The 19,023-nt window shown below is 35.4% G+C and overlaps 1 protein-coding gene across 4 annotated transcripts in view; it reads left to right on the forward strand.

The window, feature by feature from the left end:
• FSTL5 (follistatin like 5) overlaps positions 1-19,023 on the forward strand; it is a 1,067,859-nt gene that overhangs the window by 712,846 nt on the left and 335,990 nt on the right. For 3 of the 4 annotated variants that reach the window (XM_063458208.1, XM_063458210.1, XM_063458209.1), the window contains one exon: positions 729-6,605. In XM_063458208.1, coding sequence (XP_063314278.1) covers positions 729-1,431 — 703 coding nt within the window. In that variant the 3' untranslated portion in view covers positions 1,432-6,605. Of the gene's footprint in view, positions 1-728; positions 6,606-19,023 lie in introns of those variants that run through there. The other variant, XR_010091251.1, reaches the window with a different exon arrangement.

Consider the following 19,023-nt stretch of genomic DNA (forward strand, 5'->3'; position numbering starts at 1 on the left):
GTTGCAGAGAGAGTAGTGGAAAATTCTACAGTGGCCATCATGGTCACCTGACTTGAAACTTATAGAAAATCTCTTTGGGATTTGAAGAAGACGGGTGCAGCATGAAAATGCAAGAATGTTACTGAACTGGAGCCCATTGCACACGAGCAATGTGCTAAGATTTCTCAGGAATGCTGCCAGAAGCTGGTGTTTGGCGATGCATCTTGTTTTCAGCAGGTCATAACAGCAGTAGAACTACTAACAGCAGTAGAACTCTACTAAAGTAGTGCCCTACTAAATACTAAAGATGCTTTCTATGAAGTGGTTGAATATATTTTAGACTGGAGAATTCATTCTAAGTTGCATTTTCACTTGAATTTGAGGAAATCACTAGAAGCATTCATTGTGTTGAGCTTTTTCAATTTCTTTTGTTTGCTTTGTTCATTGCATACTGGTGATAGTCTGTAAATCTTGACAATAAACCTAATTTTCAATGAGGGTGAATAATTTGAATTATACCTCTATAAAATACATATAATCTATACTACTGTGTAGTAGGCACATGTAAAAAATGGTTTCAAGAATGCTTTCAAAAATGTAAATGTAAACAATTTATATAAATTAACAATTACTAAATATTGGTATGATTTAGGTTTACTTAAATCATTTTGCATTATGTTAACTTATATAAATAAATTATTACTATTTCTGCAAGATCTGTACATTTATTTTTGTTGTTTTTGTTTTAGGTTTGGATTTATTCTTCACAGAGATGAGCCTGCTCTATTGAAAATTGATTTGGAAACAATGTCATACATCAAAACACTTAGCTTGAAAGATTATAATTGCATCCCTCAGGCGTTGGCCTATACTCACCTTGGAGGGTATTATTTCATCCACTGTAAACCTGATACAACTGGAGCTATATTTCCTCAGGTTATAGTGGACAGTGTAACGGATTCTGTCATTGGCTATAACAAAGACGTCACTGGGATACCATATGTTTCTCCAGATGGTCATTACCTTGTCAGTATTGATGATGTCAATGGACTTATGAGAGTTCAATCAATAACAATTCAAGGAGAAATTCAGGATTCCTTTGACATTCATACAAATTTACATATTTCAGATGTGGCCTTTCAAACATCATTTATAGAAGCTCATCAATACAATGTCTATGCAAGTTCCAGCACGCAAACAGATGTACTCTTTGTTGAGCTCTCATCTGGGAAGGTTAAAATGGTGAAGAGTCTTAAAGAGCCTTTAAAGTCAGAGGAATGGCCATGGAGCAATAAAAATCGAATTATTAAAGAGAGTGGTCTCTTTGGACAATATTTGATGACACCTTCTAAAGAATCCCTGTTTATTTTAGATGGACGGCTCAACAAACTAAACTGTGAGATAACTGAAGTTGAAAAAGGAAACACAATAGTGTGGGTTGGAGAAGCATAAAACGATTTTAAGTAAATAATTATTCCCCATAAATTGATTGAAAAAAAATAAAAATAAATAAAACTATAGCTAAACATAATGTTCCTACTTTGTGAAAGAGCATTTTGCAAAAACAACCAAAATGTATGTAAACCAACACAACCCACTTAAAGCATCTACACCAGGGGTGCCCAAAAGGTAGATCCCGAGAAGTTTTAAAACTACAGCTTCCATGATGCTTTGTCATTCTAAAGGCATGCAGAGCATTATAAATGGTGTAGTTCTACAACATTTGGAGATCTACCTACTGGGCACCCCTGATTTACACTGTAGCTCTTTCTTTTGCTCTTTCAGTATGGATTAGCACTGACCTGTGTGATTTCCAGTAACTTGTGTCTCTTATTTAAGTATTGTGTTTATCCACCATTGCTTTCAGTCCCATCTCTTGGCATTCAATTTTCTGAGTACCCATGTCACTTGGCATCTCATTCCTCATAGCATACAACTGCAGTTTCTCTGCACACTTCCCCCACATGTTTCTGAGCTTTGGGTTCTGTCTGCTGTATCATTTATTTTAATTATTTGTGATCATCATATTTTAGCACTACTTGGTGCCATATCTCTTCAAAGTCTCTTGACCCTATCTTATATCTTTCCAGCTGAACTGCCCTACAATATATTCCCTGCGAAACCATATATATCTCCAGCTAAATGCCTGTTTGCTCAGAAACATATTCCAGCCCTATCAGCACAATTCTTTCTCCAGTCTTACCCCTGTTTCACCAGTAATATTTCCACACATCACATTCTTTCCCTCCTAAATATATAAGATGATTTCACCCATTTTATTGGTACCCCCTTTCCAGAAATTTCCCCCAGCACAATTTCTGGGCAGGACTTTTCCCATTACTTCAGATTACTTGATTTCATCCATTGGCATATAAAGTAAGGAGAAATTACCAGTGGATTCTCTGAGACAAGTTCCTATGTATGTGCCTCGGGCTGTACAGGCATCACTGAGATGCCTAGGACAGAGCTGTCACTTCCCAGCCAAGCTATGTGATGCCTCTGACAGCAATGCCTTAGGCTTAAAAGCATTTTGGTCATGCCTAGCAGGCTCCTCTCACTCATCTCTATCACTATCTCAGCGGTCAGTGGGAAGACCCTGTAATGTAAAAATACATATGTCCCTAAACATTGGACATTTCAACCTAGTGATGAACATGTGTTTTTATTTATAAACAGTGAACTGATGTTTTCACTTTAACACGGTTTTTCAGTTTGTAGTGAATGAACTCATTCCTTTCATATATCTTGCCCAGAAAGGACTCTTAATGATTGTAAATGTTCCAACTTTTGTTTCAAACACAACAATTTCATTTTGGATATGTGATATCCTACAAACCTACAGAGCTGTTACATATACATAACTGCACAATTATCTTTCACAATAGGAACATTTTAGTGTCCCTTTAAAAGTATGATTATTTGTTTCTCTATGGCTATTTTGCTTTAACAAATTTATGTAATTTTAAATAAGTTTGCAAAGCCCAGGCTGACTTTAGTTTTTTATAGTAAATAAAAATGACAGAAGTACGTTAAACTAAAATATTTATTAATGATTAGCTTAGCATATATTCAAGTAATATGTACAATTATATAACTTTTTATAGTTTTCATAAAATGAACTCTAAAATGACAAAAAGAAAAAAATGAAGACTTTTTTTATTAGCAATTTATGTTTTCATTTGCTTTTCTTAAGATATTAAGTTTCATGATATTCTAAAACATCTAGGTCATGTCCTCTGTTCATTTGTGCCTTGGGTGGAAACATTTCTAAGATACAAACAAAAAAATGGAAATGCATAATTTAATACCATTAAGGGTGTAAAATGTCTCAAAAACACAAAACTTTTATGTAAAGTAGGCATCCATAAATCCACTCATCCCCCCTACTTGTTGCTGAACTACAACTTCCATGATTCTCTGGCTGTCGATTGTACTCATATAATTCTGGGAGTTGTAGGCCATCAACATTTGGTAGGTGAGATTTTTAGATCTCTGGTGTAGTGATTTATACAACTGTGCAATATTTGTTAGACTCAAAATTATTTATCTTTATTTTTTTTTTTGTCTTGTTTCTTTTCTCACATACTTCAAATATGTTAAAGTATTTGTCTGATTTTGGACATTTAATAATGTATTTAGAAAATAAGCATGATTATCATAAGCATTTCAGCATTTTTTCCTACCCACTTAAAGATTTCAGGTAAATGTGTAATTTTGACATGTATTGTATTATATAAGGTTTTTTTGTTTTTGTTTTTTTAAGTCTTGGTGATTTGAGGTAACTCTATGTGCTGTATTTCAGACAAAACTGAGACATTCATCTGTGAACTCACCTGTATAATGTATATTAGATTACCAAAAGAAAGTTTTTTTTTTTGTTTTTTTTTTAAAGGTAATGCTAAATAAGAATTGTAATTAGAAAAATGTCACAATTACATAAATATGCTTGCTTAAATTATGCTTCTCCAATTTAAGTTTTTGATTGGCAGTCATTGCAAGTTAATGTTAAAAGAGGTGCAAATTCATCTGTTAGCCAGTTAAAGTAATACATTTGAATTAAATGTTGACAAGTCTAATTGCATATTGCTTTTGATCAAATTATAACAACTGGATGATTTTAAGTTGCTTAATTAATTGTAGAATCATGTTTTATTGGTGATTTGTCAATGTATGAGTCAATTCTAAATTTCAGGCAAATTTAAAAACTATGGAGTCTATTCACTAAATTATGACATGTGAATCAACTTTTGAGAGAAAGTAAAATAAGGGAAATTTATGTTTAAAAACAAGTCTGTGCCTAAAACAAGCTCCTACTTATCCAGTTCTTACTAACTGTCATACATGGGAAAATATTGGCTCCAAAAACAGCAGATTAAAGCAAAAAACTAAATATACATATACATTGTTGAAGTGTTGTGGTTACCAGGACCCTTTTTACAACAGTTTGCTGCCCCCATTCTTCATATAATTTGTTATGCTTGAGAATCTGTGCTGAAGTACATGGGAATACCTGCTACTATTGAAGATGAATGAGCTTAGAGTATACCCTAAACTTACAGGCCTCTTAAGAGTCCCACTTTTTGCAGGACATTCACAATTTTGGAGTCCCATCCTGCTTTAATTCGTAAATGTTTCCAGGTAGCATAGCACAAGCGCATATGTGTTTGCAGTTTCAGCTGGCAGTAGGGCCATGCAAAGATAATTTCACTAGCACACCCTGCAAAGACATGAAAGCTGGGGTCTACCCAGACAACCTGTCAGTGGGCAGGCCTGCCCCTTTTATGACTAGGACCACTCATAATGGGCAACACCAGTGACATGAGTTGCATCACTGAAAGCACCCTATCAGGACCCTGCCCACCTGTCTAGATTTTATACCTCCCGTTGTTGAGCTCTATGTACTTATATCCTATTACTGTTAGTGTGTGTGTGTGTGTGTGTGTGTGTGCGCACTAAAATCCACATGTCAAATATAAACACTAGCCTTATTTTGCTCTCCTATGCATTAATTTTGTATTTTAAGGTTTTTATTTTACTGAATTCTTGTTATTATAGGCTAATGATGGACTTGATAGTATCCACAGCAACCCTTGATTTTGCCATCATATTTTATAAGTATTTTTGATATATATGAAGGTTATGAAAGTGCCCCATAGCTGTATATATATTAAAGTACATGAGTGGTGAGATTTTAATTATTCGACACTCTATGCAAGAGGGATATGCACTGATTGTTTAAGTGGTCTTGGTGTACCCTAGAATTGTATGCTGGACATGTCTGTGTGGTTTGGGCACTGTTAGTGTCAGGGTGGCTAGGTATCGATTTGGCACTGTATTTGGTGTGGTATAATTGTGTGTACACTATGCTATATACTGGAAAGAGAAATGGCCTCTTCAACAGGCTGCCCTCCATGTATTTACCTTCACACTCAAATCTAATTGGAGTGCAAGATCTGTGTATTTGTATTTATTTTTATTTCAATGAACGTAGGGCTATTTCTTATGTTTCTTTAGTTTGCTGGAAATCAATGGGATCAGCAAACATCTTTTCAAATTCTTCCCCCTTTGTGCACAGTGTGGCATGGGTAGTATTTTTTTTTTATAATTATTTTTACTTTTAACTGTTGGATCTCTAACAATGAAATGCTTCCAGCAGGCATTTTTATTTTATAGCTGGAATCAGGAATAGAAACTCAAGACTTTTCAAAAGATTCTGTTTCTGCAGGTGATTAAAATAGTCATTGTACAAATTGGTTTCAAAGTGGTTTATTCATTAAAGATGGAATGGTTAGATTGATAACTGCATTGTAAAACTAAGGCTAGAATAGCCAAGATGCAATTATAGCTTAGATGGAGAATGTTACCAAATCAGCTATTTGTATCTACAGCTTTCCATTCACTTCACTTCAATTCACTATAATTAACTATTCAATGACTAAACCCCAAAGTTAGTGCAAATCAATCTTTAGTGATAAGATCTTTATGGGAATTATAAGTCAAATAATGAAATGTAAAAAGCTAATAAGTAGCATTAAATATATCCAACTATATGGGAATTTAGGTCTTTTTTAGTTTAGTTCTATACCTGGCTGGCAATTTACCACAACTTTTGAGTCAATAGACTCTTACAAAAATGCAACATTTATTTAGAACCATGATAGAATAATTGAATAAAGTTACCAAGAAAATAAAATAAAGAAACATTGCATCAGTTTAGAACAGTCAGGTTGTAATAATGATATGTAAGGCATCTCACTAAAATTGGTTAAGATTATTTCATGGCTATCTTAAGTAGTGTATTAAAGAAACACATGGGATGTTATCAGAAAAAAAAAAGACTAGTGCTTTGGCTAACATAGGATTAGGAAAAAAATGTGCTATCTGTACGTAACTATATGCAAGTTAAGAAACTTCTGGGCAGAAACTGTTAAGGATTTGTCCTTTCTCTATTAAGAAAAAATGTAGAATCATTGCTATACAATATAATAAGGTCTAAAACTAGAATGTGTGTAATAGAATCTTGGTCCAAAAAACTTTGTAGAATATATACAAGAAGAGTTATGTGGTCAACCTTTCCTTAAGCTAAGATTAATTCTAGGGGTAAAAAAAAAAAAAAACAACAAATAGATATTAATTGATTTTTTTTTTATAGAGTATTTACTTAATTTTGTTTATTTTTCTAGTTTCTAAAGACTTGTTTTTCACATATTTCCATTGTGAAATAAAACCTTGTAAACATTGTTTTAACTGTGTTAATTAGTGTGTCTCATTTACATCATTGTTCTATTATTAACACTATGTTGATGTTCTGTATGTAGCAAATGCTTGAAGAAGAATAAAACCGTATGTTTTAAGCATTGTAGATCGTGGTGAATAACTGAATGACTTTTATCAGACATTGTCTTAAGTGTTTTCAACATTTTCAGGCTACATATCAGCTATATAAAACATACACCAATGGTTGTATTTATTTACCAATTAACAATTATTTCTTCATGGATAATAAATTGCAGAGTTTATCTTACCCCTTTGTTCTTTTACTCTTTGTTCTAAAATGGGAGAAGCTGACTACATTTTAGACTTTATTCAACTAGATTGCAAGCTCTGAACTACCTACATTGTATGTATTCTATAATTATCCGTGCTTCGTGACTCAATTATGATGTAAGAACAGAATTATTTACAAAATACATTACTAGTTCAAATAAACACACATTAACACACCACTACAAACACGTACATAAACATCTTTCATTTCAATATGTTAAGGCAAAACTCTCACTTGTCTATAATACAAAGAACACTCCATACACCTATAAAAGCAATCCTTTTTTAAGTACACATAAACACAGCTGATGTGTACTCATGAATACACATAGTTTCCATGTATTTATGGAGCACAGAACCCTTTGCTTTCATTTTTCTTCACTCACAAAAAAACGGGATTGCAGATCCAGGGTTTTAGGAGCACACTATTTTAGATATGTGAGTGCTCTCAATGTCTGTATTAAATACACCTCCTTGAAAGTGACAGCCCCACTTTTTCTCACCTTAGCAAATGTTATTGAAGTCTTTGGTGGGGTGATGATGATTGCACAGAAAAATAGAAAGTGCACTTGCCTCCACTGCACTTTCATGATCATGGGGACTTCTCCACCCAATTATTAATATTAATATGTATAAAGCACCAACAAATTCCACAGTGCTATACAATGGGAAAAATTATCAGTTATAATAATCAATGGCTAGATCAATGCATGCTAATTTGGTTGTTTATTACTGATCAGGTGGAGGCTGCCTCTGACCAATTCCATTTTCCTAACTCTGACTATTTCAGTTACTGCTCAGTTCTTTAACAAGCTGAATGGGTACATATCAAATTCTGGAGATTGCTTCTTGTGACTAGTATTTGTAATGTTAATTTGCATTCTTGAATATATGTAATTGAATTCACTAAAGATTAGTATTAATTAAGAAAAAAAGGTTAAAGCAGATCACATTAAAATGTGACTGCTATACATACAAAAATGGAACAAGAATATTGTGATAATAAAGCTGCAGTAGCACCAAGTGTAATCTTTCCCAATACACAAAGGAAATGTACAATTAGCCAGTATGATGTAGCAATATATGTAAACAGATAAAACAGTATCTGTCTTAAAACAATAAAAAATAGTGGTGATGGCATCTGTAATGTGATACATAGAAATGTATAGAAAAAGTCCAAAAGTGTAAAACATTTAAAAATCAAAAAACAGTGTAGAATACATATGGAACCACTCACATTTTATTGAGCTATAGACTTAGTTCAAGTATAAACCACAAGTAGGTTCCTTAAGGCGGCCTTCCCCTTCTTTACGTTGAATCTTCTCTTATGCCCTGTGTTCGAGCAAAGAAAGATAGTATATAGTGCCAAATTGCCAAACATATACTAAATAGAGAGTAAATAGGTGGAATTATACTCACAAAGGTGGAGCTGTCTATTTTGGCTCAAATTAGGCATAGTGTGTAGTTTGGGACCACACTCCCATATAAGCAGGAGCTGGATGCCAAAGGTGTGTGTAAAACTATTTATTAAGGGGTCTATCCCCCCAAAAAATATATAAAATAAAAACTTCATATAAAACAAGTAAATCACCACAGTACAAGGACAAAGTCCACAAAACCTTATATGTCCCAAGGATGCATTTCACCAAGTTCCTCTTGGCTTCCTTGGCTAGGCAGTAGGTGTGTAATATCTTGTAATTAAAAAGTCCTGCTTATATACCCTCAAATATGAGGGATTACGATGTCCTGGTTCGAAAAGGCATGCTGACCCTCCTTCTGAAATAGTTCTATTCACTTCTGCATATGACGTTCATTTCCGGTTTTGTATTCCAAGCCTCATTCTCACTTCAAGTTTGCCAATACTTTCAATTTCAATAAAGATGTTCCTTGTTTCGGATTCTTAAAGTCACTCCGTAATAAGTATAATAAGTCCATCATTTTTTTAAAATTCTTCCAAAATGTCAATAATGGAGAAAATAAAGTGCGTGATGTATGGTCATGTATTATTATTACACATTATATCTATACAAAAATTGAAAAAGGAGGATTCCTTCAAACAAAGAGGGAAAGGTAGGAAGGTCCAATTTCGATCTTATCAAGCTGTAATAAAAAATACTTCACATTTTTCAGGAATATTAAAATAGAATATATATAATTTTTTTTTTTTGGTCATAAGAATTATTAATTATTCTTTTTCCACCCACTTGTAATTTTTTTATTTTTCTATTTAGTATATGTCTGGCAATATGGCACTATATACTATCTTTCAATCTCAGAAAGATAGTATATAGTGCCATATTGCCAAACATATACTAAATAGAGAGTAAATAGGTGGAATAATACTCACTCAAGGTGGAGCTGTCTATTTTGGCTCAAATTAGGATATTATCAAGCTGTAATAAAAAAATCTAATTTTTCAGGAATATTAAAAAAGAATATTTTATAAATATAAATATATATAACTATATCTAATGTATGTATATATATATATATATATATATATATATATATATATATATTTTTTTTTTTTGTCATAAGAATTATTGGTTATTCTTTTTCCACCCTCTTGTAATTTTGTTATTATATAATGTTTTTAATGGATTTTTTATTATATATATATATATATATATATATATATATATATATATATATATATATATATATATATATATATATATATATAGTATATATATTTATATAATAAAAAATCCATTAAAAACATTACATGTGGGTGGAAAAAGAATAACCAATAATTCTTATGAAAAAAATAAAATAAAATATATATATAAAAATAATAAAAATAAAATATATAAATAAAATATAAAATATATATTGCCAAACATATACTAAATAGAGAGTAAATAGGTGGAATAATACTCACAAAGGTGGAGCTGTCTATTTTGGCTCAAAACTAGGATCTGTAATAAAGCTGTAATAAAAAATCACATTTTATAAATATATATAACTATATATAATAACTATATAAATATATATTATTTTATTTTTTGTCAAAATAATTATTGGTTATTCTTTTTTCACCCACTTGTAATTTTTTTAATGGATATTTTTATTTTATATATAGAAACCTCGCTGCAAACTGTGGCAGCACATATGCACAGACAACATAGCCACACACAACAATAAAACCTACAGCATTAAAGGTTCATACTCCTGCACATCCAGCAATGTGGTATACATGATTCAATGCATAAAATGCCACCTAGGATGCTACATTGGGGAAACCACCCAGCCATTAAATGGTAGAATGAATATGCACGGACACTCTATTAAACACCACAAAGAAGAATCCTACTGCACTCCTGTGGGACACCACTTTACCCAGCCTGGCCACTCACTGAAGGACCTAAAAATCAAAGTACTGAAAGGGGTTTTTAAAAATACCCAGGAAAGAAAAGCCTTTGAAGCCAGAATGATTAAATGGTTTAACAGCAAGAATAGAGGACTAAATATTGATTTGGGATTCCTGTCCCACTACAAACACTTTACTTGAACACTCTCCCAGCATTATCTTACTATTCTGTCATATGTACCAACACTTTAAAATGCATTCCTATATGTTTATTCTATCTATATACAAAGTACTATGTGTAGACCTATGCATTCCCATACTCGTATGCATGTATGCTTATATATATTACTGTGCATTTATATTTGTGTATATGAGTTCATGTGCATGTATGTATATGTATATGTGTTTATGTATATGTGCATGTGTTTATGCGTTCACATATACATATTTATGTGTGTGTGCATGTATAAAGTGTACCATCCTCTGCACTGTCTGCTTGTTTGTTTTTCTTTTCTCTTTCCCCCCTTACTCTGCTCTTCAGAAATATATTTATGACCCTCTGGAAAGATGGTGTCTATTTTCTAGCAAACCTGTGTCTTATCTACACTCATGTCTCTTTAACCCCTGTATCACAACTCAACTTTGAATTCTATGTGTCGTCTTGCTCAGATATGCTTCAGACTTGAGAAAGGTAGGTTCTCCCGAAAACTTAAAAAACTTAAAAATTTCTGTTAGTTCAATAAAAAAGGTATTACAAGATACAAATGTTATATATATAATTTTATTTTTTGTCATAAGAATTATTGGTTATTCTTTTTTCACCCACTTGTAATTTTTTTAATGGATTTTTTATTTTATTTTTATAAATATATACACCCTGTTCCAAATTATTATGCAAATTATTTTTCTCATTTCTCATTTCTCATTTTTCTCATTTACCTAAATAATTGATGTAAATAACAGTCAGCATAATTCTCATGTTATCAACTATTAAGAGTACAATTCAAATTTTATTGACCAAACCTCTTAATGATAACAGTATTTTTTTTAAACATAAAAAACTTACAATGCACTGTTCCAAATTATTATGCACAGTAAGTTTCAAAACATTTTATAGGTTGTAAAGAACTGAAAATTGTCATTTGTTGTGTTTGCAGCATATTTACTGAAATAAAAAGCAATTTCAATCAAACTTATAACAACATTTTAACTTTTTAAACATTTTAACAGGTCACGTTACATTTTAACATAGGACCCCTTATTTGATAGCAGCTTCACAAGTCTTGCATCCATTGAATTTTTGCTTGAATTTGTTTGCAAGATGTCAGAATAGCCTCCCAGAGCTGCTGTTTGGATGTAAACTGCCTCCCACCCTCATGGATCTTTTGCTTGAGGATGCTACAAAGGTTCTCAATACGTATGAGGTCAGGGGAGGATGGAGGCCACACCATGACTTTCTCTCCTTTTATCCTCATAGCAGCCATTGATGCAGAGGTATTCTTTGCAGCATGAGATGGTGCATTGTCATGCATGAAGATGATTTTATTACGGAAAGTATAGTTCTTCCTTCTGTACCAGGGAAGAAAATGATCAGTCAGAAACTCCACATACTTTCCAGAGGTCATCTTTACACCTTTGGGGACCCCAAAGGGGCCGACCAGCTCTCTTCCCATGATTCCGGCCCAAAACATGACTCCACCACTGCCTTGCTGACGTCGCAGCCTTGTTGGAACAGGGTGGCTGTCCACCAACCATCCACTACTCCATCCATCTGGACCATCCAGGATTGCACGGCACTCATCAGTGAAAAGGACTGTTTGAAAATTAGTCTTCATGTGTTTTTCTGCCCAATGCAGCCATTTCTGCTTGTGAGCATTGGTTAGTGGTGGCCGAATAGAAGGTTTATGCACAGTTGCAAGACTCTGGAGGACTCTACACCTTGATGTCTGTGGGACTCCAGAGGCACCAGCAGCTTTAAATATATGTTTGCTGCTATGTAATGGTATTTTAACAGCTGCTCTCTTGATCCGATGCATGGATCTGGCAGAAATCTTCCTCAATGTGCCTTTATCTGCACGAACCCGTCTGTGCTCTGAATCAGCCACAAATCTCTTAATAGTGCAATGATCACGCTTAAGTTTTCGTGAAATATCTAATGTTTTCATACCTCATCCAAGGCATTGAACTATTTCACTCTTTTCGGCAGCAGAGAGATCCTTTTTCTTACCCATATTGCATGAAAATGGTGCTCTGCTTAGCCCCTTAAGACCGGAGGGCGTCCTATTACGTCCTATTATAGGCAGCTCTAAACGCCGCCGGGCGTAATAGTACGCCCTCCGGCCTTTCCTTACTTACCCGGTCGCCGGCGGTCCCACGCCGGTGATCACGGTTGGGGGACTCCCAGGGAGCCCCCCCACGGCAGATCTTCCTCCTCCGGTCCCCCCCGGCCATGTGAGAGTGAGGTCCTTGCGAGGACCTCACAATCACATGGCAGGGATAGCTGGCTTCTGTATTGCCAGCAGGGGGACTGCCTGTAATGACAGGTGGTCCCCCTGCTGGCTGAAAATAAAATAAAATAAATGTTAAAAGTGTAAAAAAAGAATAATATATACTTAGATCATATATATATATATATATATATATATATATATATATATATATATGATATAAATGTGATCTAAGTATATATATACACATATACATACACACACGTACACTGTATAGGTGTATTTTACTATTAATATATATATAATTATTTATATATATATATATATATATATATATATATATATATTAATATCAAATTACTCGTAGACTGATACTGATTAAATATATATATATATATATATATATATTTATTGTTATATATATATATTTATATATAATATAAAAAAATTAAATATGTAAATACGTTAAAAAATAAAATAAATAAAATAAATAAATAAAATAATTAAAAAATATATAGATGTGTGTTATTTCGTTCTAACTGTATTGTGATATTAATATATATATTTATATCAAAAAACACGTAGAACAAAATAATATATATACCTATATATAAATAAAAATATTTAAAAAAAATTATATATATATATATATACATATATATTCACATACATACATATATACATATATTAATTCTACATATATATTTATGTAATATTTTTACATAATTGGGTATCTTAATTAATTACAATTAGCGGGACCTGCCTGACAACCCATGCCGAAAGTAAAGGGAATTTCATTTGCTAGCACAATATTTAACCCTATAACTTTCCAAGACACCATAAAACCTGTACATGGGGGGTACTGTTCTACTCGGGGGACTTCGCTGAACACAAATATTAGTGTTTCAAAACAGTAAAATGTATTACATCGATGATATCGCCAGTAAAAGTGACGTTGTTTTGCATTTTTACGCACAAACAGCACTTACACGGACGATATTATTGCTGCGATACTTTTTACTGTTTTGAAACACTAATATTTGTGTTCAGCGAAGTCTCCCGAGTACAACGGTACCCCTCATGTACAGGTTTTATGGTGTTTTCAAAAGTTACAGCGTCAAATATAAGACTTGTGTTTCATTTTTTTCACATTAAAATTTGCAAGGTTGGGTATGTTGCCTTTGAAACCCTATGGTAGCCCAAGAATGAAAATTACCCCTATGATGGCATACCATTTGCAATAGTAGACAACCCAAGGTATTGCAAACGGGGTATGTCCAGTCTTTATAGAAGCCACTTAGTCACAAACACTAGCCAAAATTGGCGTTTTTTGCATTTTTCACACACAAACAAATACTAACGCTAACTTTGGCCAGTGTTTGTGACCAAATGGCTACTAAAAAAGACTGGACATACCCCATTTGCAATACCTTGGGTTGTCTACTATTGCAAATGGTATGCCATTATGGGTGTAAATTTCATTCCTGGGCTACTATAACGTCCCAAAGGCAACGTAACCAATCTGGTGAATTTCAATTTCAAATGTAACGTGCTATATTTGACCCCGTAATTTCCCAAAACTCCATAAAACCTGTACATAGGGGGTACTGTTTTACACGTGAGACTTTGCTGAATACAAATATGTGTATTTTATTGCAGTAAAAGCAAACAGTATTATGACGTTGACAGTTAAAATGTCATGTAGAACTAAAAAAATAACAAAATTTCGTATTTTCTCCCATTTTTTTTTCATATTAAATTATGTTTCATAGCTAAATATTTGATAACAAATGAAAGCCCTGTTTCCCCTGAATAAAATGACATATAATAAGGGGGGGTGCATGTAATATGAAAGAGGTGAATTACGGTTGGACAGACATATAGCGCAAATGTCAGGTTTTGTTTACATTTTGTATCGTTCACAACGTGTACATTTGGCTCCGTCCTTAAGGGGTTAATAATGTGGAACACCCTCCTTTAGTAGTTTTTCCTTAAATTGGGCTCACCTGGCAATCTATTGATCACAGGTGTCCAATATTGTTTTCAGTGATCAAAAGAGCCCTGAGACACAATGCCATCCATGAGTTAAACTGAAAAACAAAATATTTAATCTTTGTGACACTTAAATAGAATTTGCATAATAATTTGGAACAGGGTGTATATATATATATATATATATTATTTTTTCTGTCATAAGAATTATTGGTTATTCTTTTTCCACCAACTTATAATTTTTTTTAATGGATTTTCTTATATATATATATTTGTGTAAGGGGCAAATAGCCGTATATGGAGTAAGGATCCAGCATAAGTGTAGGATAATATAAAGGGAGCAAGTCGGTTGTGGTGTGCCGAGACCGACGATACGGTAGGCCTGTAAATAAAGAGGGCCCACCAAGGAGTAAGAAAGTAAAAGTAAATGGAAAGAAAAGAGAAAGTGTTGAAATGAGGAGTGGGTGGGAGGGTCATTCTGATGCTGACCTCAAGCGATATGAGTCAGGTAAGGGGTGTCCCTTATATAGGGGAGTGAATTAATTTAAGCCCCTCCCACAAATACAGGCCAAACGGCCTTAATACTTGTGTAAGGGGCAAATAGCCGTATATGGAGTAAGGATCCAGCATAAGTGTAGGATAATATAAAGGGAGCAAGTCGGTTGTGGTGTGCCGAGACCGACGATACGGTAGGCCTGTAAATAAAGAGGGCAAAATGAATAATCAAAGATTTAATACAGTCAACAAATATATACAAATTAACCAGACATTTCCTTAAATGCATTACAGTATTTAATTCCTGGAAGAATTTTGAAGGTAGGAATCTAGGACCGAAAGTGGACACCATTTGTTGTGGGTAGGATAGTATGTTATCTCTACTGTTGGTCCGTGTTGACTCGTTTCGGAATGTGGTAGAGCCAATAGGTAATGATATATGTGTTTACGTACGTGGGATCGTTGAAGACAATGATCTGTCTGAGTGGTGGTGATGGTAGTGGATTCTCTGGCCCGAGAAAGGCATAAAAGGCAATGTGCATGGCTGGTAATATAATTGAATGGTTGTAGATCTAATAGGTCCGATAAGGATGAAAAGTTGAATGGCTATTGGTAATCTCTGAGAGTATCGTGGGGGAATGGATTCCTGAAAACCTCTGAGTATATTCTTGTCTGGTATGATAGCATGAAGTTATGGTAGTTTTGGCCATAGGTTATCATGTGTTGTTGAATGCCTGCAAAATATATAATTAATGGTGTGTGAGATAGTTTAAGGTGGCAAAAAGAAGCAAAACCTAGGAGAAATGTTATGACACAGGTTGAGCTATGTTGTGTTCCAATTAGATTCTTTAAGCCAGGTAAAACGTTGTGTTATGTGTTCTACAAGTATGGGATGAAAGTGCTAGATGGGATAGTGCATGCTATGCTGCATGAGTATGTCTAATCCATGATTTTGTCTCTGGAACAAAAGAGTGGCCGTGACTGTATGGGCGGCTGTAGGAAGCCTATGATGAACATGCCTGGGATATAAATGAGACAATTGTCGGCAGGGATGTATACTCCCGTCTGGTACATGAAAGTGAAATGTGATAAGTGGCCAACCAAGTGAGTTCCCCAGAAATATCATGACCTTATGGATGAGTAGTGGTGTTTGTTGATGATATGACATGTGCCTAGTTGTCTGAGTAACAACGGATTGATGACCCTGACCATGATTTACCCCATGCCACAGCAGCTGCTACAATGGGGTAGATCTCCTAAAGGGGCTGAGGTGGTGGAAAAAATTCCAAACCTGGATGCCATGGCCAACAGCTCCAAAGCAATTGTTCCCGGTAGATCGCTGCCAAACCCGTGGTAGATGCCGCATCTGACCATCTGGTTGGAGAAGTGTCAGACAATCCTGGAAGGAACATGCTTTTACCATGCCAAGTGGTTAAGAAATTCCCCCCATGTGCAGGTCTGCTGTTGCTGAGGTGTCTAGGGACATCCTCTGATAGTCATGTTGGAAGTGTGGAAAAAAGGGGAAAGTACTCTGGATGTGAAAGCGTGGTCTTGTGGTATGATTGGCATGGCAAAATTAAGGAACCTGGTAGGGATTGTAGTTCCTTGCATTTGTAAGTACTAAGCAGGAGGTAGTGAATGATGTAGTTGAGAATGTTCCCTATTTGTCTTGTGGTAACTTGCGTGTATGGATGCCGACTCAAGTCATATGCCCAGTAATGTGATGATAGTGTCTGAGCCTTCTGTTTCTTATGGGGTACTGGGACGCCCAAGTGGTCAACCAGACTAAGCTGCCGTGAGGCTTCTAGTGAAAAATATCTTCTAGATAGTGTATGACTAAGGCATCTGGATATGTTATCATAACCAGCACAGAGTATCTGCGAATATCGATAGTAGGCTAATCTACTAGCTCGAAAGATGAGCAGGGAAAGGATTGCCCAATTTATGCCATGTAAGTGCCAGTGTGTAGGGTAGATGGTAGCCGTTTACTGCATTGATGATATTGGTCTTACTTAACCAAGCTTCAACCCATGCTTGAGTGATAGCTGTAAAGGTAGATCAATGGTGTTGTATAGTAAGAAAACTCCTTGGAGGGTATGAGCGAGTTGAGACTTGGGGTAGCGGAGGTGTGTGTTGCCAATAAGTCTATGGTTAGTCTTTGTTTAAGGGAAGATTCCTTGTGACAATACCAATGTGTTTGGTGCCATGCTGTAAATGGTGGAGATTGGAAGACCCCTCTGCAAATCTTGGCTATGAGTGTGTTTACAGCCAATGGTTTTGTTGTGCTGACTGTAAGTGAGGGCATGCTATATTCCTTGAAGGTGTGTTTATGATACCTATATGGGAGCCCTTTGAAGCTCCAGAGCTTTAGTAAATCTACTACAAGTCTGGAAGGGTGATGAGTCAGTAGTGTTGAAAATGCATTAGTGTGTACAGATGGTGAGTACGTTATATGTAAGTTGTATTGGGACACATGGTTTGTCATGTGCCCTGAACCATTTGAACATATATGTCTATATGCAATGCAACTACTCATATCAATGGTCTCTGGTAGTTCAGAGGTGCTGGTACCTGGAGCCTGAGAGTGCTCGTCCATTTGTTTGGGACAAACTCCCTTCTGTATGGGTACCTGCACAAATAAACATCTCTACATATTCCAAATGCCAACCCAACCAAGGGATGGTCAGTTCCCGATTTACCTGGAATCCCTGGATCTGACCATCACCGATACATATATATGCCTTGCTTCCCCAATGTGCTGGGATCATACGTGCAGGGTTAACGACTTGTGTGTCATAAGAATTGATTGTACCAGGTAACCGAGTTTCGGTTGGTGCTGGTTGTAGAGTAGCGTGAGGCCCAGCCTTGTGAGGGCTGTGGTGACCAACTCGAGATTGCCAGTCTATCATAAATGTTTTATTTATTTAATTTATTTATTATTATTTTTTTGGGGGGGGCTCATGAGTTTATGAGTGAGGCTAGCATAGCCTGGGTGTCACCTGAGTTGATGTAGCTGGGCCTTCCCCTGCCTCCGTGTTGTCCGTTGATGTATGGAGGAGTTTGAATAACTCTGCTTTCCTTGCTGTAGCAGGGCAGGGTATTTGTCACCTCCTTAGGTCGGTGGTAATGTGTGGGATCGTCCAGGATCTGATTGCTGCTGGACTAGCAACATCTCCTCTGCTTGAAGGTGTATCAATTCTAGCCGGGGTGCTAGGAAGAGATGATTCTTCACCATCTTTTGGAGAAATACTTAAATAACAATAAAGATTGCAATTATTATTTGTACCCAGGGTTCTTGTACTGGCTTTCTAGCTAAGCCGTAAGGCGAAATGATTAGGCTTGGTGTTTTTTGGTGACTGGTGAGGCCCTGCTAGTTGCCAAGTGGCTTGAGAGGCTCTATCTATGCTTGGCGCGAGGGGATTTTTTGTGGCCACTGAATGTTGTGGCAGGATGTTGGCCTCTCGGTGACAGTAACCAGAAAATAGGAAGGGGAGTGACAGGTGAGGCCCTCTCTATGATACAATGCGAGGCGGCTAGCTCATGAGTGGCCCGAGGGGTGTATGCCTCCGAGTGTGAGGCGGGATGTTGGCCTCGCGGGACCACTAACCGAAGCATAATGCAGAGAAAAAAGGGGGTAATACCTATTGGGCCCTAGAACCCGTGAGCAGGTGTATGCACCCTGTAGTATGGTATTGAACCGGACAATCCATATAAGTTTTTAGTAGTAACTGTAACCTGAATGGATAAAACCGT

The sequence above is a fragment of the Pelobates fuscus genome, chromosome 6, assembly GCF_036172605.1.
Source record: "Pelobates fuscus isolate aPelFus1 chromosome 6, aPelFus1.pri, whole genome shotgun sequence".
Lineage (NCBI taxonomy): Eukaryota > Metazoa > Chordata > Amphibia > Anura > Pelobatidae > Pelobates > Pelobates fuscus.